At 42.6% G+C, this 27,461-nt stretch overlaps 1 protein-coding gene across 1 annotated transcript in view; it reads left to right on the top strand.

The window, feature by feature from the left end:
- Window positions 1–27,461, top strand: part of abcc2 (ATP-binding cassette, sub-family C (CFTR/MRP), member 2) — a 60,955-nt gene that overhangs the window by 12,696 nt on the left and 20,798 nt on the right. The window contains 20 exon segments of the mRNA XM_023969980.2: window positions 1,031–1,153; window positions 1,337–1,392; window positions 1,575–1,830; window positions 2,459–2,634; window positions 6,090–6,267; window positions 10,688–10,942; window positions 11,362–11,427; window positions 12,387–12,524; window positions 12,609–12,755; window positions 13,030–13,114; window positions 13,617–13,683; window positions 13,973–14,099; window positions 15,825–16,001; window positions 16,478–16,645; window positions 16,898–17,072; window positions 17,173–17,308; window positions 23,933–24,041; window positions 25,364–25,583; window positions 25,755–25,909; window positions 26,168–26,323. Coding sequence (XP_023825748.1) covers window positions 1,031–1,153; window positions 1,337–1,392; window positions 1,575–1,830; window positions 2,459–2,634; window positions 6,090–6,267; window positions 10,688–10,942; window positions 11,362–11,427; window positions 12,387–12,524; window positions 12,609–12,755; window positions 13,030–13,114; window positions 13,617–13,683; window positions 13,973–14,099; window positions 15,825–16,001; window positions 16,478–16,645; window positions 16,898–17,072; window positions 17,173–17,308; window positions 23,933–24,041; window positions 25,364–25,583; window positions 25,755–25,909; window positions 26,168–26,323 — 2,970 coding nt within the window.

The following is a 27,461-nucleotide window of genomic DNA, read 5'->3' as shown; positions in this document are numbered from 1 at the left end:
ATTCACTTGTGTTCACTTTATCTGATACAGAAAAAGATCACCTAAGTACAGCCAGGGTGTTTAATACTCATGTTCTTTCTCTCTGGCAGCGGTCCAATCGCGTAATTTTTACCCCCTCAACCCTCGCGCTAGCCACTTTCCCTCGGAGGAATCCACATCGAAACCAAATGCAGTTTTATTCCCATCATAAGTGGTGGTCCAATTCACAAAAGTTACCCCCTCGGTCCTCGATTTAGCTTCAAGGAGCAAGAGAACAACTTTGATCACTTATTGGGGTTGTTATGGCCCACAAGTCAATGAAAACTGTAGTCACATGTCAAACTCCGGCGGCCGCGAAGTGTCAAATTGAATCAACACGACTTCATTAGTCGGCATGTGAGAGAACATTGCTAKGCTTGCATGCTAGCTAGCAATTTTWGTGGTGGCAAATGGGAATATGATMTTCAAAGTGGCTCAGACTCATAGCAAGGAGCCTATAAAACGTAGCTAGCTATCTACCTAAACATAATTTTGGAAATTCTAAAATGTATTGGAATAAATWACCAAATGATAAAGCTAGCTAGCCAGCTATGGGTAGCTGTAGCTAGAACCTGACAAGAGTGCTGCATTAGCTTGCTAGGTGTATAAKTTGCTTGAGGTTGGTTCTTATTAGGCATAACTTCCAAGCTTTCAACTAAGTACGTTGACTATCAGATCATCATTCTCCCTCGCTTGYGCAAGGAAATTTGAAGGTTCACTCAGATGTGACGATGTAAAACATCATTCAAGGGCTGAGGGTTGAAGTCCGAGGGCTGTCTACTTCAAATAAAATGTTATTGGTCACATATAATTGTTTTTAGCAGATGTTATTGCGGGTGAGAGTGAAATGCTTGTGTTCCTAGCTCCAACAGTGCAGTAGTATCTAACAATTCAAAAAGAAATGACCACAAAGTTGCTTAGGAGCTAGAAGCAGAGCTGCCATGTCTGTCGGCYCGTTTGGACCATAGCCTCTGACTCCTCCTCTATTTGCACTCCCCCCCTCTCTCTCCAGGGAGAGATCCCAGACCTCTCTCGTTTCTGTCTCTTCTACATCTCCTTTGGGCTGGAGTTGATCGCCCTCATCCTATCTGCCTTCGCAGATGTCCCCCGGGAAGCAGAGGACCTGGTCAAAAAGGTACCTACCTACGTGCTGAACAGTTGCCAAATATTATTGTCAATTKTTTTTCATTGTTCACCTATACTGACTAATAAGGTCGATATACTGGAAAAGAGCATCTCAACAACCTGTATAAATAAAGTTATTCTAAAGATATTGTTTTACCTAAGAAGTGGCTCACTCTGTCTCTCTGTGTTTTAGAACCCAGAGGTTGGAGCCCCTTTTCTCAGCAGAATCACGTTCAATTGGTTCAACAGGTATAGTATCGCTGATTTTCCTCACTGTCTTCAAATCATGTCTTTCAGTCTGTAAGTCTGGCTCACAAGAGATTGGGTCTGGATATGGATCTGGATCTCAAGGGTTCTGGTCTTGGTCTGGGTCTTTAAGGATCTGGTTTTGACTCTCTCTTTCACTCTCTCTCCCTTCCTACCTCCTTCAGCATGGTGCTAAATGGTTTCAAGCGCCCTCTGGTCCAGAAGGACATGTGGGAGCTAAGTGAGGCAGAGAGTACCCTCCAGATCAGTCAGCGCTTCCAGCAGACCATGCAGACAGAGCTGAAAGCAGCCAGYACCAGGCTTCAGACCAAAATGAGGAAGAGAGGGGAGGAGAAGGCAAGCAAAGGCCAGGGAGAGGGCCTCCAAAACGGGCATCAGAATAGCCTGGGGAAGGGGGTCAGCCAGGATGTGCTGATGATGGTGAGAGCAACCCACACTCYTACAAAGATGCAAACATGCGCGTGCGCACACACACAAACATACACAAAATAAATAACACACAAAAAAACATAAAAAACACACACAGAAAAGGGGATTTATTTCGTTTTGTCTCTCACACAGTCAATCACTTTCTTTTTGACTCATATCGTGCAAGGTGAACAGTATCAGTACAACACAAATGTTTTCACCCAAACACTCCTGACAAACACTCCAGCTTTGTGAACAATGATCCGCTTTTATACTTACTAAAAGGAGAACATTTATAATGGCTCTATGGACTCAAGCTACCAAGGTAGAAAGATATTTATACAGAGATCTTACCTTAGACCTATTTCATTWCATAAGATGGTGTGTATATGTTCATTTCAATAAATGTTCTTTATATTCATATTTTATACCACAAACATGTATTTATTTTCACTACTTTCCAGCTCCGAATAGGGTTGGCACATGCATTGTATAATCATGTAACTGACAATTATGGACAATGGACGTGATTTATTTATTTATTTTTATAAGTTTGTCATAACCGTTTAAATAGACTGAGTTGCCTGAATATCTCAACTTTCTCTGAAACAGTACTGATTGATCTATTTCACTGTACTAGAAGGAAAAGGGGGATAAAAAGGACAAGAAGAAGAAGAAGAAAGAAGAGAAGGAGGACTACCCCAAGTCGTGGCTCATCCCCACCATCCGGACCACATTTAAAGGGGTCCTGTGGGAATCAGCTTTCTTCAAGCTCGTAACGGACCTGCTATCCTTTGCCAGTCCACAGATCCTCAAGTGAGTCAACCAGTTCTAGGCCTATGGACTTTGGCCGTGTCCGAATACCCGTACTTGCGTTCTAAATAGTAGGCATTTTGGGTGTGCGAAAATWGAACATTTTATAGTAAATTTAGAAAATGTAGTATTAAAATAGAARGCCACCAACTGGTAGTGGTCTCGAAAGAGGTGCCGGTTTAGATATAAAGTGGGGCAAAAAAGTATTTAGTCAGCCACCAATTGTGCAAGTTCTCCCACATCATAGGTACACTTCAACTATGACAGACAAAATGAGAAAAAAAAATCCAGAAAATCACATTGTAGGATTTTTTATGAATTTATTTGCAAATTATGGTGTAAGTTTCAGTGTCCTCCAGCTTGCCTGTCGAAACGTTGGTAAATTAAATATTTTTGCATCTGAGCTTCTAGAGTGTGCGGCTCTCCTTTATTTTTAAGGAGACTGAAACTAAAACATATTCTTAAAGTACTTTACTTCCTCTTTCAAAATATAATTTGGTGAATAATGCGTGACTCCATCATTTGTAACAAGTTTCAGTAACTTCTTATTGGTAGCATTTCTATGTTGAAGATTGAAAAATAATTTTGTGCATTTTTCCCCATATTCAATCCAGTTCGCTTTATTTTTATAATATATTACACTGGATCTTTCTTGAATAAGTTCCTCCATTTCTTTTTGTTTTTCCTCTAACTTATTCTGTGCCTCTATGGTACCGTTTTTATTGCTATCTCACTGTACTGTTAGTCTTTCAATTTCCTTTGTTAATATGGACTCTTTTGATCTAAATTGCTTTTGTTTTATAGATGAGTACTGAATTGCATTGCCTCTAAAGGCAGCATAAAAGTGTCCCATACAATAAGGGGATTTGCTGTACCTATGTTATGTCGGAAAAAGTCCGTTATAAACGATTCTGTCCTAGTTATAAACAATTTATCATCTAGTAGGCTTTGATAAAATGTCCAATATCCTCGCCCACGTTAGAAATTCTGTAAGAGTAATATATATGCCAATTGTGTGAGATCCGACGCATTCTGTCCCTAGCAACACTTTTTTCACTTTTGGTGCAGAGAGAATGACGTGTGTAGTTTTATTAGAATTTTTTTATGGTGAGCGAGCGTTGCGCTGGGTTCCTGGTCCACGAGATGGTAATCAAACATTTTTAAAGAAGTAAATCAATCAATCAATCAAATAAATCAATCAAATCAAATGTATTTAGAAGGCCCTTCTTACATCAGCTGATAGACACAAAGCGCTGTACAGAAAACCCAGCATAAAACCCCAAACAACAAGCAATGCAGGTTTAGAAGCACGGTGGCTAGGAGAAACTCCCTAGAAAGGCAGGAACCTAGGAAGAAACCTAGAGAGGGAACCAGGCTATGAGGGGTGGCCAGTCTGTCACGTTCCTGACCTGTTTTCCTTTGTTTTGTATTTGTTTTAGTTGGTCAGGGCGTGAGTTGGGTGGGTTGGTCTAGGTTTGATTTTCTATGTTGGGATTTTGTGTTTGGCCTGGTATGATTCTCAATCAGAGACAGCTGTCAATCGTTGTCCCTGATTGAGAATCATACTAAGGCAGCCTGGTTTTCACTTGTGTTTTGTGGGTGTTTGTTCCTGTGTCAGTGTTTGGGCCACACAGGACTGTTTCGGGTTAGTCACGTTTGTTGGTTTTTGTATTTTGTAGTGTTTGTTGTTTTTCCATTAAAATATGAATACTTACCAATCCGCATCTTGGTCCGATCCATGCTACTCCTCGTCTGAGGAGGAGAACGACTACGACAGCCGTTACACAGTCCTCTTCTGGCTGTGCCGAGTGGAGATTATAACAGAACATGGCAAAGATGTTCAAATGTTCATAGATGACCAGCAGGGTCAAGTAATAATAATCACAGTGGTTGTCGAGGGTGCAACAGGTCAGCACCTCAGGAGTAAATGTCAGTTGACTTTTCATAGCCAATCATTCAGAGTATCTCTACCGAAAACAGCAGGTCTGGGACAGGTAGCACGTCCGGTGAACAGGTCAGGGTTCCATAGCCGCAGGCAGAACAGTTGAAACTGGAGCAGCAGCATGGCCAGTTGTACTGAGGACAGCAAGGAATCATCAGGCCAGGTAGTCCTGAGGCATGGTCCTAGGGCTCAGGTCCTCCGAGAGAGACAGAAAGAAAGAAAGAGAGAGAGAATTAGAGAGAGCATACTTAAATTCACACAGGACACTGGATAAGACAGGAGAAATACTCCAGAGATAACAGTCTGACCCTAGCCCCCCGACACATAAACTACTGCAGCATAAATACTGGAGGCTGAGACGGGAGGGGTCGGGAGACACTGTCCGACGATACCCCCAGACAGGGCCAAACAGGCAGGCTATAACCCTACCCACTTTGCCAAAGCACAGCCCCCACACCACTAGAGAGATATCTTCAACCACCAACTTACCATCCTGATACAAGGCCGAGTATATTCCACAAAGATCTCCGCCACGGCACAACCCAAGGGGGGGTAAACTGTAAACTGTTTTCTTGTTCTCTGGATTAGGATCAAATTAGGATCAAATACTAAAGTAAGTTGATACGTTTTTGGAATTTCTAAAGTGTGTGTGRGTMRGTGTATGCGTGGTTAATTSCTTTTTTAATTAGACAACGTGAAAACGGACAGTGGGGTTATACATTGAGTGTACAAAACATTAAGAACACCTGCTCTTTCCATACCATAGACTTWCCAGGTGAAATCTATGATTCGTTATTGATGTCACTTGTTAAATCCACTTCAATCAGTGTAGATGAAGGGGAGGAGAGGTTAAGGATTTTTAAGCTCTGAGACAATTGAGACATGGATTGTCTATTCAGTATGTGCCATTCAGAGGTTGTATGGGCAAGACAAAATATTGAAGTACCTTTGAACAGGGTATTTCAGTAAAAAAAAATTGTTTATAGAAAAATATAAAATTACGTTTGACAATTTTACGTTTTACATACCCCACCATACCATGAGACATCCATGTCTTCATCACCGGAAACTGTAAACGGTTGAGTTTGATATCATTTAAAAGCTTACAAACAGTAAGCTTTTAAATGATATCAAACTCAACCGTTTACCTTTTCCAGTGATGAAGACATGGATGTCTCATGGTATGGTGGGGTATGTAAAACGGGTCAACATGTAGCCCCAATATCTCCTGAATGTCTTGGCATTCAGGTCGAAAAAGTCTCTTTCTGACCCCTTCTTCCATGGKCAAACATGTATGGAAAGTTTTGCCTAAATCAATAGGGATGCTGTCAAAAAGGGATRGAATCAAATGTATTTACCTTAACTTTTCTTAACTGTCCAAATACTACATTGCAAGTTCAAAACGTTGTTGTAAATTTGTTGTWAAAAGAATGCTATGTTTTGTGCATATACCAGTATGCATCGTTTTTTTCGCCCAAAATGTAGTGGTTTAACTTGTGGTTTTGGTATATCCCAGGTTGATGATATCCTTCACTACGGACAAATCCATCTACACGTGGACAGGGTACATGTATGCAGTGCTGCTTATCCTGGTGGCCATCTTTCAGTCTCTGTTCCTGCAGCAGTACTTCCAACGCTGCTTCGTTCTGGGGATGAAAGTCAGAACAGCCATCATGGCTGCTGTGTACAAGAAGGTACGTGTTATTGTCTTGCACTTGTGTTCCTTGAGGATCGGGGTTCAACCCCCCCGGCTTCCTTGATCTAACAGTGGCGGAGATTTGACAGCGATTTTGTATTTGTATTTATTACGGATCTCCATTAGCTGTTGCCAAGGCAAGTAGTGATGCAGTCAATCTCTTCTCTACTTTGAGCCGGGAGAGATTGACATGCTTGTTGTTGATGTTAGCTCTCCATGTATATTTAAGGGCCAGAGATTGGAAAGATACAGAACAGAGAGAACTATTTCGTACCATSTCATATAGGAGCAAAACAATCTGCTGTTATTTATGCATTCCAATATACTGGCTTTCTCTCTAAAACAATCAATGAGTTGATGAGTGCTTATGGGTGCTTATGGGATAGGATGGGAGGGAGTGTGGGATTATGTGTGTGATCTAGCCTAAGCATGATTGTTCACATCCTTGAACATCTTGGCCATGTACTGTTATAATCTCAACCCGGCACAGCCAGAAGAGGACTGGCCACCCCTCAGAGCCTGGTTCCTCTCTAGGTTTCTTCCTAGGTTCCTGCCTTTTCTAGGGAGTTTTTTTCTAGCCACCGTACTTCTATATCTGCATTGCTTGCTGTTTGGGGTTTTAGGCTGGGTTTCTATATAGCACTTTGTGACACCGGCTGATGTAAAAAAGGCTTTAAAAATACATTTGATTGAATGATTTATTGATTGATTTAGTGGCACCCCTCTTGACGGTGGAGAGAAGAATTTACATTTTAAAATGTATTTCCTGCAATCTCTCACACATTTGCCGTGGGAACGGCAAGAGAAAAAAAAATATAAATATTCTAATTACAAAAAAATGCACTGCAATTCTATAAAATGACACAGCCATGGGCAGAGATATTTTTCTGTTTTACAAATCAGATTTTTCTGCACCTCAGTTCTAGTTACATTTTGCCATGGGCGGAGAGAACAATTTAAGAATTTATATAACACGAATATATATCATTTTCACCTCATAGGCTGCCAGACAAGAAAATTGTTGCATAGATTTTAAGCACTAATTATATCACCTGCAATTTCTACTCAATCTTTCCATGGAGTGGGAGAGACCTTTTTGTGTTGTAAGATAAATTATCCCTGACATGGTATAATGTCAGGATAAACAACCAAGAAAACCTGCCTGATGCACAACCAACATTTAGAAACAATTATCTTGTACACCATTGTGAATATTAAACTACTATATCTAACGCCAACAATAGTCTGAGCCTCCGACTAGTTCAAACACTTACCTGCCTAGCCAACAAACAAATATGAGAAAATAGGAAATATACCAAATTACGTCTAATTAAATATCAAAAAAAAAGTACATCAAAGATTTGACTCACCTACTCTTCATTCCAGGGTTTAATTCATCATATATTTTATATTTATCTCACATTGTTAGAATAATATGATGATACATTCAAAACTATAAATAACACATATTAGAATTAACATGTCAGCATCGAAAACTGTTAAACAAATCAAAATATATTTATATATTTGAGATTTACAAGTAGCCACTCTGCCTTTGATGACGAGCTTTGCACACTTTGGCATTCTCTCAACAGCTTCATGAGGTAGTCACCTGGATGCATTTCATTCACAGGTGTGGCTTTTATAAAGTTAATTTGTGGAATTTCTTCCTTCTTTGTAATGTGTTTGAGCCAATCAGTTATGTTGTGACAACGTAGGGGTGGTTTCTTCAGTGGCAGTCCAAAAACCATCAAGCGCTATGAAAAACTGGCTCCTCATGAGGACCGCCACAGGAAAGGAAACACAGATTACCTCTGCTGCAGAGGATAAGTTCCTTAGAACTTGCCAGCCTCAGAAATTACAGTCAAAAAACTGCTTCACAGATTCAAGTAACGACACATACTCAAACATCAACTATTCAGAAAGCGTGCGTGAATCAGAGCCTTCATGGTGGATTGCTGCAAAGAAACCACTACTAAAGGACATCAATAAGAAAGAAGAGACTTGCTTGGCAAAAACACGAGCAATAGACATATTACTGTGGAAATCTGTTCTTTGTTTCTTGATAGATTCAAATTGACTCTAGTGTCTTTGTGAGACGCAGAGTAGGTGATCGGATGATCTCCGCATGTGTGGATCCCACTGTGAAGCACGGAGGAGTGGTGTTAGATGTGGGGCGTTCTGCTGGTGACACATGTCTGTGATTTATTAGAATTCAGACACAGTTAAACAGCATGGCACACAAGAAAATGAAATATTGCACGAAAACGCCAATCACCATATCTGGTTTGCGCTTAGTGGGACTATCATTTGTTTTTCAACAGGACAATGACCCAACACACCTCCAGGCTGTGTAAGGGCTATTTGACCAAGACGGAGAGTGATGGAGTGCTGCATCAGATGACCTGGCCTCCACAATCACCGATCTCAACCTAATTGAGATGGTTTGAGATGAGTTGGACCGCAGAGTGAAGGCAAAGCCGTCAGCAAGTGCTCAGCATATGTGGGAACTCCTTCAAGACCGCTGGAAAAGTATTCCAGGTGAAGCTTGTTGAGAGAATGCCAAGAGTGTGCAAAGCTGTCATCAAAGCAAAGGGTGGCTACTTTATACACTTTATATATAAAATATATTTTGATTTGTTTAACTTCTTACGGCTGAGATCCCGTTAACGGGATCGACTTGAACACAGCCAGTGAAAGTGCAGGGCGCCAAATTCAAACAACAGAAATCTCATAATTAAAATTGCTCAAACATACAAGTATTTTACACCATTTTAAAGATAAACTTGTTGTTAATCCCACCACAGTGTTGTTGTTAATCCCACCACAATTTTTCCAGCCAAAGAGAGGGGTCATAAAAAGCAGAAATAGAGATAAAAATCACTAACCTTTGATGATCTTCATCAGATGACACTCATAGGACTTCATGTTACACAATACAGGTATGTTTTGTTCGATAAATTTCATATTTATATCCAAAAATCTTAGTTTACATTGGCGCGTTATGTTCAGTAATGTTTTGCCTCCAAAACATCCGGTCATTTTGCAGAGAGCCACATCAATTTATAGAAATACTCATAATAAACATTGATAAAAGATACAAGTACTACACATGGAACTTAGATAAACTTCTCCTTAATGCAACCGCTGTTTCAGATTTCAAAAAAACTTTACGGAAAAAGCACACCATGCAATAATCTGAGTACGGCGCTCAGACACAAAAACAAGCCATACAGGTACCCGCCATGTTTTGGAGTCAACAYAAGTCAGAAATAGCATTATAAATATTCACTTACCTTTGATGATCTTCATCAGAATGCACTCCCAGGAATCCCATTTCCACAATAAATGTTTGTTTTTGTTCGATAAAGTCCATTATTTATGTCCAAATACCTCCTTTTTGTTTGCGCGTTTAGTTCAAAAATCCAAATTCATGACGCGCAGGCCAGACGAAAAGTCAAAACATTCCATTACAGTTCGTAGAAACATGTCAAAGATGTATAGAATCAATCTTTAGGATGTTTTTAACATAAATCTTCAATAATGTTTCGACCGGAGAATTCCTTTGTCTTTAGAAACGAAAAGGAATGCAGCTACCTCTCACGGGGGCGCGCCTGATTGAGCTCGTGGCACTCTGCCAGACCCCTTACTCAATCAGCTCGTATTCCCTCATCCTTCACAGTAGAAGCCTGAAACAAGGTTCTTAAGACTGTTGGCATCTAGTGGAAGCCGTAGGAAGTGCAATATGACCCCATAGACACTGTATATTGGATAGGCAAACCTTCAAACCTCAGATTTCCCACTTCCTGGTTGGATTTTCTTCTCAGGTTTTTGCCTGCCATATGAGTTCTGTTATACTCACAGATATCATTCAAACAGTTTTAGAAACMTCAGAGTGTTTTCTATCCAAATCTACTAATAATATGCATATCTTAGCTTCTGGGCCTGAGTAGCAGGCAGTTTACTCTGGGAACCTTATTCATCCAAGCTACTCAATACTGCACCCAGTCATAAGAAGTTAAAAAAAAATTGGTTACTACCTGATTCCATATGGGTTTTTTCATCGTTTTGATACCTTCACTATTATTCTACAATGTAGAAAATAGTAYAAATAAAATAAAACCCTTGAATGAGTAGGTATGTCCAAACTTTGGACTGGTACTGTAACTGTTGACTTAGTGTTAGGTGGCACTTCAACGTGTCGTGGAGTTCTTTCAGTATCTGCTCAAAGATGTGTTATTACTCTTTAGTAACCTTTCGTTCAACTCTCCCCCTCCATCCTGCTCTCTATCCTCTTCCATTTCTATCTCCTTCCCTCCTCTCTCTTTRGCTCTCTCCTCCCTCTCCTCCACTCGAACTTATTTCCCCTCATCCCTCTCTCTCCACATCTCCCTTCCCTCCTCCACTCTCTCCCCCAGGCTCTGGTCGTATCGAACGACGCCCGTAAGGAGTCGACGGTTGGGGAGACGGTGAACCTGATGTCAGCCGACGCTCAGCGATTCAATGACGTTATTAACTTCATCCACCTGCTGTGGTCGTGCCCACTGCAGATAGCACTCGCTATCGCCTTCCTATGGATAGAGCTTGGGCCTGCTGTACTGGCTGGATTGGCTGTCATGGTCCTCATGGTGCCCATCAATGGTCTGCTGGCCAACATGTCCAAGAACGTTCAGGTTAGGAAGGGGAAAAGGGGGAAGAGAGGGTGGAAAAAGGGGAGGGAGAAGGTAGGGGAGAGGGAGGTAGAATCTGCGATGCTGGCTGTCATGGTTCTGGAGGAGGAATAACAAGAGTGAGGGGAGGATGGGGGAGGGAGAGGCTGATGTGTTGGACTGGAAGTCTCAGGAGTCTCTGGAGTTTGAGTTCGGGTCAGGCCAGCCCCTGGAATTTGCTACGATATTATCATACCGCACAAACGTGAATTGCTCTCCACTGTGCTAAATCTAAACGGTGAAGCTTCAACAACCCTATTCTACATGAACTGATCTGTTTCTGGGGTTATTGGGTGTATGAGTTAATGAACTGTCATCAACAGCAGTTAGTGCAAAACCTTCTTACCTCACGTTCCTATTTCTGTCTGTGTCTCTATTTCCAGATTGAGAACATGAAGTACAAAGACAAACGGATGAAAATCGTGAACGAGATGCTGAATGGCATCAAGGTATTAGCTTGAATAATAATACGGTTCAATATACCTAATTAAAAGTATGCTAGCGCAYTGGTGTGTGCTTGTCCTACTTCAAATCTACAGTTTTCTTCGTCCCAGCACTAAACAGTGCATTTGACTATATATCTTAGAGATATTCTATCAACAGTACATTATTAAGAGTACTTGAGGTAGAGGCCAATCTAAAATGGCAAGCCATTAATACGTTCGCTGTTGGAGCTAATTGCAGGTAGTCACGGTATTATAGTGCTCAATGCTAAGATCACATTTTCCTACCATCACATCTAAGCCAATATGACACCAATTTAGATGAAACCTTGCTGTCTGAGAAGGTTTGAATCCTAAGCAAACCTGCTTACATGTTGTTTGATGTACAATAGACCAACATAGCTACTGTAGTAGGCCAAAGTTGTGTGCTGGAAAACCTTGGTAGAGCATGGGTGAAGTGGGCCTTGTGATGCTCATGTGAATTTATTACATTTTTCTGCTTCAGACCTGCTTACTCACTTTGTGTTGAATTATAATAGTTTTGTAGTACTGTAATATTATTTACTATACATTTTTAGTATTGTAAGATTATAATATTGTAATATTTATTGAGCTTTCAGGCTCTACATGTGTGTGTGTGTGTGTGTTTTTGGTTTTTATGGTTTATTGAAAACGAAAATGGCTGTGAGGTGCTGCTGCTTTATGCTGCTGCTTTGTGCACATTTAAACCCCCCAAGGACATGGCTCTGAACTAAAGAGCCACATCAGACTTTCTCACCTGCCTTTCCCACCCGTTCCACCTCCCCCTCTCCTTTTCTCATTTCCCTACCTCTCTCCCTCTTCTTCTCTCCTTCCCACTCCCCCTTTCCTCTCCTCCCTCCCTCACTCCCTTCCCTCATTCTCTCTCTTATTCCCCCCTTCCAACCTCTCACTCTCACTCTCTCCCTCCCCATCCCACTCTCCAGATCCTGAAGCTATATGCATGGGAACCATCATTCCAGAACCAGGTGATGGGGATCAGAGAACAAGAGCTAGTGGTCATGAGGAAGTTTGCCTACCTCTCGTCCGTCTCCACCTTCATCTTCTCCTGCGCCCCTGCCCTGGTGAGTACTGAGATAAAAGGAGAGAGAGACACACACACACACACACACACACACACACTCTAACTAACCCGTGTGTGTCTCCAGGTCTCCTTGGCAACCTTTGCAGTGTTTGTAGCAGTGGACTCGGAGAACGTTCTGGATGCAGGGAAAGCCTTCACCTCCATCTCTCTGTTCAACATCCTCCGCTTCCCTCTGGCCTTCCTGCCCATGCTCATAGCGGCAATGGTGCAGGTAGGACAGCACACACACACACACATACGTCCACACACATGCACACACACATCTTACATTTATATTCAAGTCTAAATGACTTGTTTTTAGTTAATTTTGCTTACCCCAAAAATGCATTTACTTCAAGATAATTTGTCTTGTATGAAGATATTCTGACTTGTATCAAAAGAAATGTGGGTTCAAATAAGCAAAATGATATACCAGTGCAGGAATATAAATTGGCTTGGTAAAACACACACACTCCCTACATACACCTGTGTGTTTGTCCCTCCAGACCAGTGTTTCGAAGACGCGTCTGGAAAAGTTCCTGGGAGGAGACGACCTGGACACCAACATCGTGCGTCACGACCCCAGCTTCAGTAGGTCAAGGGTCAAATGTCACACACTTTGTTACATGCTCTTTAACCCCATAAAGCAAAACACCGATACGGGTTTCCTAGACACAGATTAAGCCTAGTCCCATGGACTAAGAAGCATTTTCAATTGAGAATCTCCATTTAGTCAAGGACTAGTTTTAATCTGTGCCCGGAAAACCGTCCCTTTATGTCAATACTTTAGTTGCATTAGTTGCATTTAGTTTGCCGGTATAATGAAACCAGTGGCATAGTGGTCAATAGTGCAAACAGCCAAGTTAAATCAAGCACCCCTCAAACCACAGGAAGCTGCGGAGGGGAGGACTGCTCATAATAGTGGCCGGAACGGAGCGAATGGAAAGGCATCAGACACATGGAAACCATGTTTGTTGACGTGTTTGATCCCATCCCACCTATTCCGCTCCAGCCGTTAACATGAGCCCGTCCTCCCCAATCAAGGTGCCACCAACCTCCTGTGCCTCAAACGTGTGTCTATGTCTGTTCCCAGACACAGCCGTGAGTGTCTGTAATGGAACCTTCGCTTGGGAGAAAGACGCTGAACCTGTTCTCAAAAAGTGAGTTTCCCTCCTCTGTGGGTGCGTGTCTGTTTTAACAGAGAAGTCGTATCAAATCAAAGTTTATTGTCATATGCACTGGATACGGCGTAGTGTACACAGTACGATGAATTGCTAACTTTCAGTTTAACCTCTCCTGTCAGTACAGCAGCAATTAAAAGTATAAAAAAGCATTCAATAAATACTCAGATATGCATTGAGAGGTGTGGCTTTTGCAATCATCACCTCTGCTTTGTTAAACGTGTTGTGTGTGTCCGTGTTTGTGCGTGTGTGTTTGTGTGTGTGTCAGTGTGTCATTGGAAATTAAGCCCGGCAAGCTGGTAGCAGTGGTGGGAGTGGTGGGTTCTGGGAAATCTTCTCTGATATCAGCAATTCTGGGAGAGATGCACAGCGCAAAGGGCTTCATCAATGTACAGGTAACATACACACGCACGTCATGCAGGTAATAATAATAATAGTTTTTACTGCTTTTATACTCACATGAAATACTCAAATTAGTCAGTATGACCTATTTTTAAATAATTTATTGAGTTGACAATAAATGACCAGTGAAATATATTGTTTTTACATGGTCAGCCATAATGTATGGCTTCCCTGGATCAAATTAGGGTTAAACTCCTTGCTCAAGGGCAAATCGACAGATTTTTCACCTTGTCGGCTCAGTTATTTCAAACCCGCGACCCTTCGGTTACTGACTCAACGCTCTAACTGCTAGGCTACCTGCCTTAAGTTAGATACAGTGCTTGACAAAACTCACAACTCTGGTCCAATTTGAAGATCTGCAGCCTCACAGTTAACCTTTCCAATATAAGAACGCTGAAAAAAGTATGATTGCGCACGCTGCAGGTCGATGGAACCGTTTGCCAGTGATGMGAATTGAATTGGCTGCACCTCCTTATTTGGATAGTGAAGCTTGCATTTTAAATGTGTCTCTATARTCCAGCCCTTTGGATTTSAGATGAAATGTTTTATATGAGGCCACAGTACAGAATGTCACCTTATATTTAAAGGCATGTTCATACATATCTGTTTAACCATTTAGAAATGAAAGCTCTTTATGTATCTAGTCCGCCATTTGAAGAAGTCATAAGTATTTGGGCAAATTCACTTATAGGGCTCTATTTTCGGCTGGCGGTAAGGAGGCGGAAGTGCCAAATGCACATTAGTTTTGCAATTTAATTTAAGGGGTGGAAATAATTGAGGTGTTTGCTTAAAAACGTGCACCAATAGGCCAAATTCGGTTAGTGTAACTAGGGATATTTAAGACTGACCAAAAGCTGGTGTTAGCTGCAACACAATTGGTTTTAGCATTGATTTTGCCAGCGGAGGCGCACAAAGTAGCCTTACGTACATCATCAAAGTTTTATTAAAATATCACAAGGAGCAAAACTGTCAGACATTCCCCTTTTTAATTTAAATTGGACATCCTTTTTGTCCAGCTTCTGTGAAACGTTTGGACTCATTATGTGCAATGCCCATTGCATGAAAGGTGTCAGTGACTGTAAGAAGCCTGTTTAGGAACAACAAGTTATTTAAAAAGACTGCTTATTGGTTTTCTTTATAATTTTGTCAAAAAATGCATCTTCCACTTTCCTCTGTTGGACCTAACTGTCAAATCGGGTGTATTCCGATCGCTGTCTGTGGTTCTGAATCTATTTGTAGGCTATATTTGCCTGTTTGTTTACTTTTCACGTGGCAAAGCTCACTACTGGCCATATCAACAGCGATAGTAAGCTTATCTATAAATATGTTTGGGAGCCGTAACAGTGAGTGGACATTCCCCCTTTCTCTTTATATTGGATGTTGCCTGATATGAAACATTTTTATTTAAAATCCAAAATGCTGGAGTATAGAGSCAAATTGAAAAATGCAGCTTTACTGTCAAAATACATATGGAGAAGAATGTAAATGTCATTGCTAAAACTCTCTCTCTCCTCTTGCACTCACTCCCCTCCCTCTTTTCCCATCTACTCCCTCTCTCTGTCTCCCATACTCCTTCTTCCCACCCACTCCCTTTCTCTCTCTCCTCCTGCACTCACTCCCCTCCCTCTTTTCCCATCCACTCRCTCTCTCTGTCTCCCACACTCCTTCCTCCCACCCCTTCCSTCTTCTCTCTCCCCTCCCGTCTCTGCTCTCTCCAGGGGTCGGTAGCCTTCGTGCCCCAACAGGCCTGGATCCAGAACGCCACTCTCAGGGACAACATCCTGTTTGGCTACCCACTGGAGGACTCTCGTTTCCAGGCTACGCTGGAGGCCTGCGCCCTGGGGCCCGACCTGGAGCTGCTGCCTGGGGGAGACCAGACTGAGATCGGGGAGAAGGTGAGAGATGACTGGATGGTCTGGAGGTGGTTAGGGGAGAGGGGCTGGTGCTAAGGAGAACGCACTGAGATTGGGTCTGCATCCCAAATGGGCCCTTGAATCATAAATCGGTCAGTAGGTACACTAAAAACAACAAATCCACGTGCCAGTGATGATGGAACCTGTTTTTGATGGACCCTGTTTTTCCATCAACACAGCTCATTTAKATGCAAAAACAATGTTCTATCTCTATTGATAACAGCGTCTCTCATGTCCAGCTAATGACCATGGTGGGGTCAATTTCATTTCAATTCTGTCAACTCAAGAAGTAAACTGTACAGCTAATTTAAATGCCAATGCCATAGAGATTCAACTATGTTTTCTCTCTATAGCTAATGCCATCTCTCGTGTCCAGGTAATGACCTACGTATGTCCCCGTTTCCCTCCCCTCTCCTCCGCTCTCTTCTCCTCCCTTCCCCTCTCCWTTCCTCCCCCAGGGTATTAACCTCTCCGGGGGTCAGAAGCAGCGTGTGAGCCTGGCCAGGGCGGCCTACAGCCAGGCTGACGTTTACCTGCTGGATGACCCTCTCTCAGCTGTAGACTCTCATGTGGGCAAACATCTGTTTGAGGAGGTGGTGGGACCTAAAGGCATACTCAAAGATAAGGTGAGTAGAATGGCTAACCAAATAAATTAGATAAATTAGATCAATAGACAGACAGKTGAATGGATGGACGGACAGATGTCRTATCTTTCTGATCCCTCCGTGGACTTGTGACCCATGGAGTACAGTTTTTCTCCTCTCCTCCACCTTCTCCTATTTCTCCTGCCCAACTTCCTCTCATCCCCTCCCTCGTCTCCTCCTCCTCCTCCTCCTCTTCCTTATCCTCCTCCTCTCTTACTCTTTCTCCCTCTGTAGACCCGTATCTTGGTGACCCATGGAGTGAGCTTCCTGCCCTACGTGGATGAGATTGTTGTACTGAAAGATGGATGTGTTTCTGAGGTCGGGTCATACCAAAGTCTCAAGGACAGCAAGGGGGCTTTCTCGGAGTTCCTGGACACCTATGCTAATGAGGAGGGCAAGAAACACACTGGTGAGTGTGTGTGTATAACTGGTTTTGTGTTTGTGTGTGTAACTGGCAGTGTGTGTGTGTGTGTGTATATAACTGGTTGTGTGTATGTGTTTATCGACAGACCCAACCTCTGATGGTGAGGAGGTGGGGGTGGTCCCTGATTTACAGGATCCTCAGGCCGACACCCCTCCTGAAGACATCGTCTCAATGACCCTGAAGAGAGAGAGCAGCATCCGACGCAGCCAACGCAATGGAAGGTATTAGAGAGAGAGAGAGAGAGCGAAAGAGGGAGAAAGAGTCTGAAATGACTCTTTAGTTCAGAGCCAGATCCCTGGGTGGTTAAAGGGTGGACAAAAAAGCAGCACTTCACAGCCATTTTTAATAAACGGGCTCTGGAGAGYTGAAGGTCGAGTCATGCATCCTCCGAAACATGACCCCCCAAAATTTGCTTCTTAACACCAACCCGCACCAATGTGTTGGAGGAAACCCCATTCAACTGATGACCSAAGTCAGACTGCAGGCGCCCGGCCAGCCACAAGGAGTTGCTAGAGCGCGATGAGACAAGTAAAGCCTCCCCGGCCAAACTCTTCCCTAGSCCGGACGACGCTGGGCCAATTGTGCACCGCCCAATGGGACACCGCCTGGGATCGAACCCGGGTCTGTAGTGACACCTAAAGCAGTGCCTTAGGCCGCTGTGCTACTCGGGAGGCCTGTTGGTTATTTTTTTTAAGAAAAAGCATATGCCTCTCTGCATCTACAGTATGTAAAAATCTGGGTAAAAGATGAAAAGGAATGTGTGTCTTATTTAGTACATGTAGTAATTGCTTGCTTTCTAAAGTCAAAAAATCTAAAAGATGGTTAGACAAGCTAGCTACCATAACTTGATTGATAGCCTGAAATGGATTCTTGGTAGCAAGTTATTGCTATAGTTTTTTGTATTAATATTAGTATTTACAACACATACAACACAATCAAACTAACCAAACAACAAAACACACCTCATTGATTGATAGCCTGAAATGGATTCTTGGTAGCAAGTTATTGCTATAGTTTTTTGTATTAATATTAGTATTTACAACACATACAACACAATCAAACTAACCAAACAACAAAACACACCTCATGCAAACATGACACATTGTTCTCTCTCATCCTGGTCCAAATAATTTGACTCATAAAGGCACATTTCGATACGTTCCTTTATTTTCTTTGCATATCACACTTTCATCCTAACAATAAATCAAAAGACGAATGTTGCATATATGGGCGGGCTGCATTGAAATTTCAAAAAACAAAAAATATATAAATAGTTACTTAAAATGATGAATAATTATAAAGTTGCTCATTATATACATGATTTTTATGAATGACATATTATTGATTTGTATAATGACTTTGTATCGATACACATGYTTGGCGCCGGAGGGGATGGCTGCTGTTTTACGGGCTCCTAACCGATTGTGCTATCGTGTGTGTTTTGTTTTGCATTATTTGTAACTTATTTTGCACATAATGTTTCTGCCACCATCTCGAATAACCGAAAAGAGCTTCTGGARATCAGAACAGCGATRACTCACCTCGTACTGGACGAYGATGTTTTCTTTAACGAGTTGGACGCAAAGGATTTACTTCAGACACCGGACAAGGCCCAAATCCCCGTCATTGAAGAGGCGACAGAGATATAGGTGTCGTAGGTCGGGATTCCTTGTAAGAATCCGACGGCGAGTGGGTAACCTGCCTCTACCATCAGTCCTGTTTGCCAACGTGCAATCATTGGATAATAAACTGGATGAGCTCCGATCAAGACTATACTACCAACGGGACATTAAAAACTGTAATATCTTATGTTTCACCGAGTCGTGGCTGAACGACGACATGGATAACAAACAGCTGGCTGGATWTTCAGAGCATCGGCAAGATAGAATAGCTGCCTCCGGTAAGACAAGGGGTGGTGGTCTGTATATATTTGTCAATAACAGCTGGTGCACAAAATCTAATATTAATGAAGTCTCAAGGTTTTTCCTCGCCTGAGGTAGAGTATCTAATGATAAGCTGTAGACCACACTATTTAGCAAGCGAGTTTTCATCTCTATTTTTCATAGCTGTCTATTTACCGCCACAAACCACTGTTGGCACGAAGACCGCACTCAACGAGCTGTATAAGGCCATAAGCAAACAAGAAAATGCTCATCCAGAGGCGGRGCTCCTAGTGGCCGGGGACTTGCAGGGAAACTTAAATCTGTTTTACCTCATCTCTACCAGCTTTCTACCAGCATGTTACATGTGCAACCAGAGGAAAGAAAACTCTAGACCACCTTTACTGCACACATAGCGCTCCATTTGGCAAATCTGACCATAACTCTATCCTCCTGATTCCTGCTTACAAGCAAAAACTAAAGCAGGAAGTACCAGTGACTCGCTCAATACAGAAATGGTCAGATAACACAGATACTAAGCTACAGGACAGTTTTGCTAGCACAGACTGGAATATGTTCTGGGATTCTTCTGATGGCATTGTGGAGTACACCACATCAGTCACTGGCTTCATCAATAAGTGCTTCGATGACGTCGTCCCCACAGTGACCGTACGTACSCCAACCAGAAACCATGGATAACAGGCAGCATCTGCACTAAGCTAAAGGGTAGAGCTGCCYCTTTCAAGGAGCGGGACTCTAACCGGGACGCTTATAAGAAATCAAGCTCTGCCCTCCGATGAACCATCAAACAGGCAGAGCGTCAATACAGGACTAATATTGAATCCTACCACACCGTCTCCGAAGCTCGTCGGATGTGGCAGGGCATGCAAACTATTACGGACCACAAAGGGAAGCACAACAGTGAGCCCAGTGACATGAGCCTACCAGATGAACTAAATTACTTCTATGCGGGCTTCGAGGCAAGCAACACTGAGGCATGCATGAGAGCACCAGCTGTTCTGGACGACTGTGTGATCACACTCTCCATAGCCGATGTGAGTAAGACCTTAAAACAGGTCAACATTCCCAAGGCCGCAGGGCCAGATGGATTACCAGGACGTGTACTCCGAGCATGCGCTGACCAACTGGCAAGTGTCTTCACTGACATTTTCAACCTGTCACTGACCGAGTCTGTAATACCAACATGTTTCAAGCAGACCACCATAGTCCCTGTGTCCAAGAACACCAAGGTAACCTTCCTAAATTACTACCGACCCGTAGCACTCATGTCTGTAGTCAAGTGATTTGAAAGGCTGGTCATCGCTCACATCAACACCATTGTCCCAGAAACCCTAAACCCACTCCAATTGGCATACCGCCCCAACAGATCCACAGATAACGCAATCTCTATTCCACAGTGTCCTTTCCCACCTTGACTAAAGGAACACCGTCGTGAGAATTTTATTAATTGACTACTGCTCAGCGTTCAACACCATAGTGCCCTCAGAGCTCATCACTAAGCTAAGGACCCTGGGACTAAACACTTCCCTCTGCATCTGGATCCTGGACTTCCTGATGGGCCGCCCCCAGGTGTAAAGGGTAGGTAACAACCCATCTGCCACGCTGATCCTCAACACGGGGGCCCCTCAGGGGTGTGTGCTCAGTCACCTCCTGTACTCCCTGTTGACCCATGACTACATGGCCAAGCACGACTCCAAAACCATCATTAAGTTTGCCGACGACACAGCAGTGGTTGGCCTGATCCGTGACAAGGATGAGACAGCCTAAAGGGAGGAGGTCAGAGACCTGGCAGTGTGGCGCCAGGATTACAACCTCTCCCTCAATGTGATCAAGACAAAGGAGATGATTGTGGACTATAGGAAAAGGAAGGTGGAGCACGCCCCCATTCTCATCGACGGGGCTGTAGTGGAACGGGTCGAGAGCTTCAAGTTCCTTGGTGTCCACATCACCAATCAACTGTCATGATCCAAACACACCAAGACAGTCGTGAAGAGGGCACGACAATGCCTATTCCCCCTTAGGAGACTCAAAAGATTTGGCATGGGTCCTCAGATCCTCAAAAATTTCTACAGCTGCACCATCGAGAGCATCCTGACTGGTTGCATCCCCGCCTGGTATGGCAACTGCTCGGCCTACGACCGCAAGGCACTACAGAAATGAAACCAACCTGGTCAGTTGAACTCAAAGGGTGAATAACTTTCCTAAGTATGTTTGCTAATAATTTAGAAAGTATCTTAAAATCAACATTCAGTAAAGCGATTGGTCTATGGTTAAAGCATTGAGACATGTATTTACCCGCTTTATCAATGAGTGCTATAATTACATCCGCAGTAGTTCCATTTAAAATACCATTATCCCAAAAATAATTGTACACTCTAAGCAGTACTGGTGAAAAAAAGTATAGTTGCAAACTGCTTCTGAAATTTTATATAAACATCACTTCCCGGTGCCTCATATTTTGGTAGCTCTAAATGGCATCTTGTATTTCTTGTATTGAAATTGGTTCATCCAATTGCGACTTAAGCTCATCATGCAACTTTGGTAACTTAATGCAATCCCAACAATTCTAAAGGTCTTTCTCACTACAATAGATTTTGAGTTGTACAAATACTTACATAAGTATTCAGACCCTTAWCTCAATACTTTGTTGAAGCACCTTTGGCAGCGATTACAGCCTCGAGTCTTCTTGGGTATGACTCTACAAGCTTGGCATACCTGTATTTGGGGAGTTTCTCCCATTCTTCTATGCAGAGCCTCTCAAGCTCTGTCAGGTTGGATGGGGAGCATCGCTGCACAGCTATTTTCAGGTCCCTCCAGAGATGTTCGATTGGGTTCAAATCCGAGCTCTAGCTGGGCCACTCAAGGACATTCAGAGACTTGTCACAAAGCCACTCCTGCGTTGTCTTGGCTGTGTGCTTAGGGTCGTTGTCCTTAGGATCTATCTTTCCCTCGATCCTGACTAGTCTCCCAGTCCCTGCCGCTGAAAAAAATCCCCACAGCATGATGCTGCCACCACCATGCTTCACCGTAGGGATGGTGCCAGGTTTCCTCCAGATGTGACGCTTGGCATTCAGGCCAAATAGTTCAATCTTGGTTTCATCAAATCAAATCACACGCGCCAAATACAACAGATGCAGAGCTTACAGTGAAATGCTTACTTACAAGCCCTTAACCAACAATGCAGTTTTAAGAAAAATACCTACAATAATAAGATATAAAAGTAACAAATAATTAAAGAGCAGCAGTAATATAACAATAGCGAGACTATATACAGGTGGTACCGTTACAGAGTCAGTGTGCGGGTGCACCGGTTAGTCGAGGTAATATGTACATGTAGGTAGAGTTATTAAAGTGACTATGCATAGATAATAAACAGAGAGTAGCAGCAGCGTAAAATATAAGGGGTGGAATGAAAATTGTGTGGGCAGCCATTTGATTAGATGTTCAGGAGTCTTATGGCTTGGGGTTAGAAGCTGTTTAGAAGCCTCTTGGACCTAGACTTGGCGCTCTGGTACCACTTGTCGTGCGGTAGCAGAGAGAACAGTCTATGACTATGGTGGCTGGAGTCTTTGACAATTTGTAGGGCCTTCCTCTGATACCGCCATGTATAGAGGTCCTGGATGGCAGGAAGCTTAGCCCAAACCAGAGACTRTTGTTTCTCATGATCTGAGAGTCTTTCGGTGCCTTTTGGCAAACTGCAAGTGGGCTGTCATTTGCCTTTTACTGAGGAGTGGTTTACGTCRMGCCACTCTACCATAAAGGCCTGACTGGTGGAGTACTGCAGAGATGGTTGTCCTTCTGGAAGGTTCTCCCATCTCCACAGAGGAACTCTGGAGCTCTGTCAGAGTGACCATCGGGTTCTTGGTCACCTACCTGACCAAGGCCCTTCTCCCCCGATTGCTCAGTTTAGCCAGGCGGCCAGCTCTAGGAAGAGTTTTGTGGTTCCAAACTTCTTCCATTGTTCTTGGGGACCTTTAATGCTGCAGACATTTTTAGGTACCCTTCCCCGAAACAATCCTGTTTCAGAGCTCTACGGACAATTCCTTCAACATCATGGCTTGGTTTTTGCTCTGACATGCACTGTCAACTGTGGGACCTCATATAGACAGGTGTGTGCCTTTCCAAATCATGTCCAATCAATTGAATTTACCACAAGTGGACTCCAATCAAGTTGTGATGGATGATCAATGGAAACAGGATGCACCTGAGRTCAATTTCGAGTCTCATAGTAAAGAGTCTGAATACTTATTTAAATAAGGTATTTCATTTTTTTATTTAAAAAATGCAAACATTTATTAAATCCTGTTTTTGCGTTGTCATTATGGGGTATTGTGTGTAGATTGATGAGGGAAATTATTTGTTAATCCATTTTAGAATAAGGCTGTAACGTAACAAAATGTGGAAAAAGTGAAGGGGTCTGAATTCTCTCCGAATGCACTGTAATTACCTAATTCTAGCACTTTAATTTTCCTTTTGTTTTTTTTCAAGTCGTTTCCTATTTTTCCAGCCAGAATAACCTTGGATTGTACCCCTGAAAACAACCTTTATAAAATTGCTAGGTGGCTAGTAGTATTACACAGAAWCAACAACAACAAAAATAGTTTATTTTTAATAACAGAACAAAGCTGAGGGGGCACGTGCCACTGTGCCCCCTGTGGGCATGACCCCTCTGCAAACAGAGAGTGTGGGCTAGAGAGAGAGAGAGCCTACTGCCATTGTCACTTTATTACATCATTTGTGAATGACTCCATCTTCTCTCTTTCCCATCCTTCCATCTTCTACAGCGAGAATCAATTAGTTCATTCCACCTTCATAACATTTTCTCCTCCAATACCACTGACATTTAAGTGTTTGTGTTTATTATCAAATATACACTCACACTTTCCTCGCATTTTCTCCTCCATCAACACACCTCTTCMCCCAATCTGTGTGTGTGTTTCCCAGCATTAGGTTGAGAAAGAACAGTTCCCTAAAGAAACCGAAGCCACCTGCTGATGACGAGACCAAGAAAGGCCAGAGGRTGATCGAGAAGGAAAGCATGGAGACGGGACAGGTATATTGTGGGCTGTGTATTATGGCCTGTATTGACTTAGAGCCTTGGTATGGAGGTGGGAAAAGTAAGACCACTTACTGTTTGTAGAACCCTTCAATAACCCAAAATCAAATGCACTAATCTACAAACTCAGTGGCAACTGGTCATTCAAGGATTGAGAAATCATATGCACTCCAAAGAGTCCTTCTAGTGGTAATAATCCTGTTGAAATGATCATTTATTTATTATTAAAAAAATAAAAAGTATTCAGAGAAAAAAACCCATCTAACAGTAAATATTCTCTTTGAAGTGTATATACAGTACCAGTCAATAGTTTGGACACACCTACTCATTCAAGGGTTTTTCTTTATTTTTACTTTTTTCTACGTTGTAGAAAAATAGTGAAGACATCTAAACTGTAATGCGTACGCTAGGAGTCGGGAAGCAAGTACAGGGAGTGATTTAGAAAAATAATAATGAAACATGGAACAAAACAAGAACCACGAGTAGCGTACAAATATGAAACAGAGTCAATTGACGCCTGGGGAAATAACCAAAGGGATTGACAGATATAGGGGAGGTAATCAGGYAGGTGATGGAGTCCAGGTGAGTCTCATCAGGCGCATATGCGCGTAACAATGATGGCAGGTCTGCGTAATAATGAATAAACGAGTGCCGGAGAGGAGGAGCGGTAGTAGACGTGACACAAAACTATGAAATAACACATATGTAATCATGTAGTAACCAAAAAAGTGTTAAACAAATCAAAATATATTTGAGATTTGAGAATCTTCAAAGTAGCCACCCTTTGCCTTGATGACAGCTTTGCACACTCTTGGCATTCTCTCAACCAGCTTTATGAGGTAGTCACCTGGGTTGCATTTCAATTAACAGATGTGGCTTGTTCATTTGTGGATTTTCTTTCCTTCTTAACGTGTTTGAGCCAATCAGTTGTGTTGTGACAAGGTAGGGGTGGTATACAGAAGATGGCCCTGTTTGGTAAAAGACCAAGTCCATATTATYGCAAGAACAGCTCAAATAAGCAAAGAGAAACGACAGTCCATCATTACTTCAAGACATGAAGGTCAGTCATTTCAGAAAATGTCAAGAACAGTCGCAAAAACCATCAAGCGCTATGATGAAACTGGCTCTCATGAGGCCCGCCACAGGAAAGGAAGACCCAGAGTCCAAACTTTTGACTGGTACTGTAGTTAAAATACATCCATCATTCTCTCTGTGTTGTCTCTCCCTCAATTCATAAATTCAAGGTGCTTTATTAACATGAAATATTATATTTTTCTGTCTCCCTTTATCTTTCTCCCTCTCTCTTTTTCTCTCTCCAGGTGAAGTTCTCGGTGTATCTCCAGTACCTACGTGCAATGGGCTGGGGCTACTCCACCATGTTCTTCCTGGTGTACTTCATCCAGAACGTTGCTTTCATTGGTCAGAACCTGTGGCTGAGTGACTGGACCAATGACGCAGAGGATTACTACAATAAGACCTACCCCAACTGGAAGAGGGACACTCGGATTGGTGTATTCGGTGCGCTAGGCGTGGCTCAAGGTAAGAGGAGAAGAAGAGAAAGAGAAAAGTTGCTTCATTGACCATGTTAAAGACACCTTATGAAGTAGGTGAGAGTGAGAGAAGAATAATACTGTGTTGTCCATTTGTAGAAATGGAAATGTGCTTTTTGGTAGATTTTATTATTAAAATAGTCTCCTCTCCTCACAACAGGTGTATTTGTATTCATGGGCACCCTGCTCCTGGCTAACGGCTCTATCAATGCGTCTCGTATCCTCCACACCCGGCTGCTCAACAACATTCTACGCGTTCCCATGATGTTCTTTGACACTACGCCATCCGGCAGGGTTGTCAACCGCTTTGCCAAGGTATAGGGGACAAACCTGCTACTGTGCTGTGTTCATTAGGCACCAAATGAGCAAAAAAAACAGACTGAAACACAAAGGGGCTATCTGGACTTTGGTCACAAATGTTTTCTTTTGCCAAATGTTTTAACACGCTTTCTGTTGCGTGCCCTAATGAACGTAGCCCTGGCATATTTGAATATTACATTACCCCTGCGTTCACTTTATCCTGGTTGGTGATGCCAATTATCGTTTGATGTCACATCCTGTTTCCTGTTGTAGGACATATTCACAGTGGACGAGGCCATCCCCCAATCGCTTCGTTCGTGGATCATGTGTTTCCTGGGTGTGCTTGGAACGCTGTTTGTCATCTGCCTGGCCACACCCATTTTCACCGCCATCATCATCCCTCTGGCTGTGGTCTACTACTTCGTTCAGGTAGAGAGAGAGAAAGGAGTGTGTGGATGGGTGGGGTAGGAGGAGAGAGGGAGGGAAAGGGTGCACAGTGTTTTGAAGCCACTGCGCATCCATTTTTGTACTGCTCCACCATTGTAAAACATTTGGGAAGCTTTAGAAATGCATTTATTAATGGTAATATACATTTTTGCCAAGTATATAGGTATGTATATTCTAGTACAGACACCTTATCGCATACTTTTAAAGATGCCGCCTCACTCCTCGAGTTGTGTTTTCATTTTGAACTAAAACAAGGGGGTTGAGCCCTGAGCCGCCCTGAGCTGGCCTTCTGGGTAAGGTGTGTCTTTGCGCTAAATCCTACCCACTAACAATTCTGCTACCATGGCCCAGGAGCTGGAGAGGAAGAGAAAGTCACTTGCAAACTACAGCCGCCAGAAACAAACACAGAGCAGATGATGCCAACTTGTTTGCAGATACAAATTTTCAGAACATTTTGACAGAAATAGGCATAATTCTCAGTTCTTGGGTCTGAATCAAGACCAATCCAGAAACCAGATGAACATTGCAATACATTTTGAAAGATGGACTGGTAGGTAAGTGCTGGGTTGCGTTTTTAGAATGCTAGCTTGCTAGGTACGTTAGCTGCTTACCTTAGTGTGTTCAATGTTCAAACTAGCTAACATGGCTACTCTGTATTAGGACTGTTTTGTACTCAAAGAAATCTAGTGATGGATACATCATGTCGCTACACTGCATGAACCCCACAAGATACCCAATGCCTTTATTTAAACTAGCTAGTGTTAGCTAGCTAGCTAAAGCTAGATATGCAGATTGTTGACGTAATAGTGTGTTTGGTTTGTAGATGATAATGTCATGCAGATGAGCCATTGTTTACTTGACTGGCCATGTTGAATATTCATTCAGTCCTTTAAGCTGGGAAGTTCAAAGTAGGAATCAATGCCATGCTACATAGGCAATGTGCTGAACAGGCAAGCGTCATGTAGTTAACTATTTTGCTCAATTACCAACAAAATAATTATTGAATCACAAAGAATAACCTCTTTTGATGTTGATTTTTCCATAACCACAACTTCTACAACCTCAGGTTCCCGTGAAACCAGACTGTCTCCACCAGTATCTCCCTGAAAAATACATGTTT

The sequence above is a fragment of the Salvelinus sp. IW2-2015 genome, linkage group LG25, assembly GCF_002910315.2.
Source record: "Salvelinus sp. IW2-2015 linkage group LG25, ASM291031v2, whole genome shotgun sequence".
NCBI lineage: Eukaryota > Metazoa > Chordata > Actinopteri > Salmoniformes > Salmonidae > Salvelinus > Salvelinus sp. IW2-2015.
The sequence above is the reverse complement of the archived record's forward strand: the minus strand, read 5'-3'. Positions and strand labels throughout refer to the sequence as shown.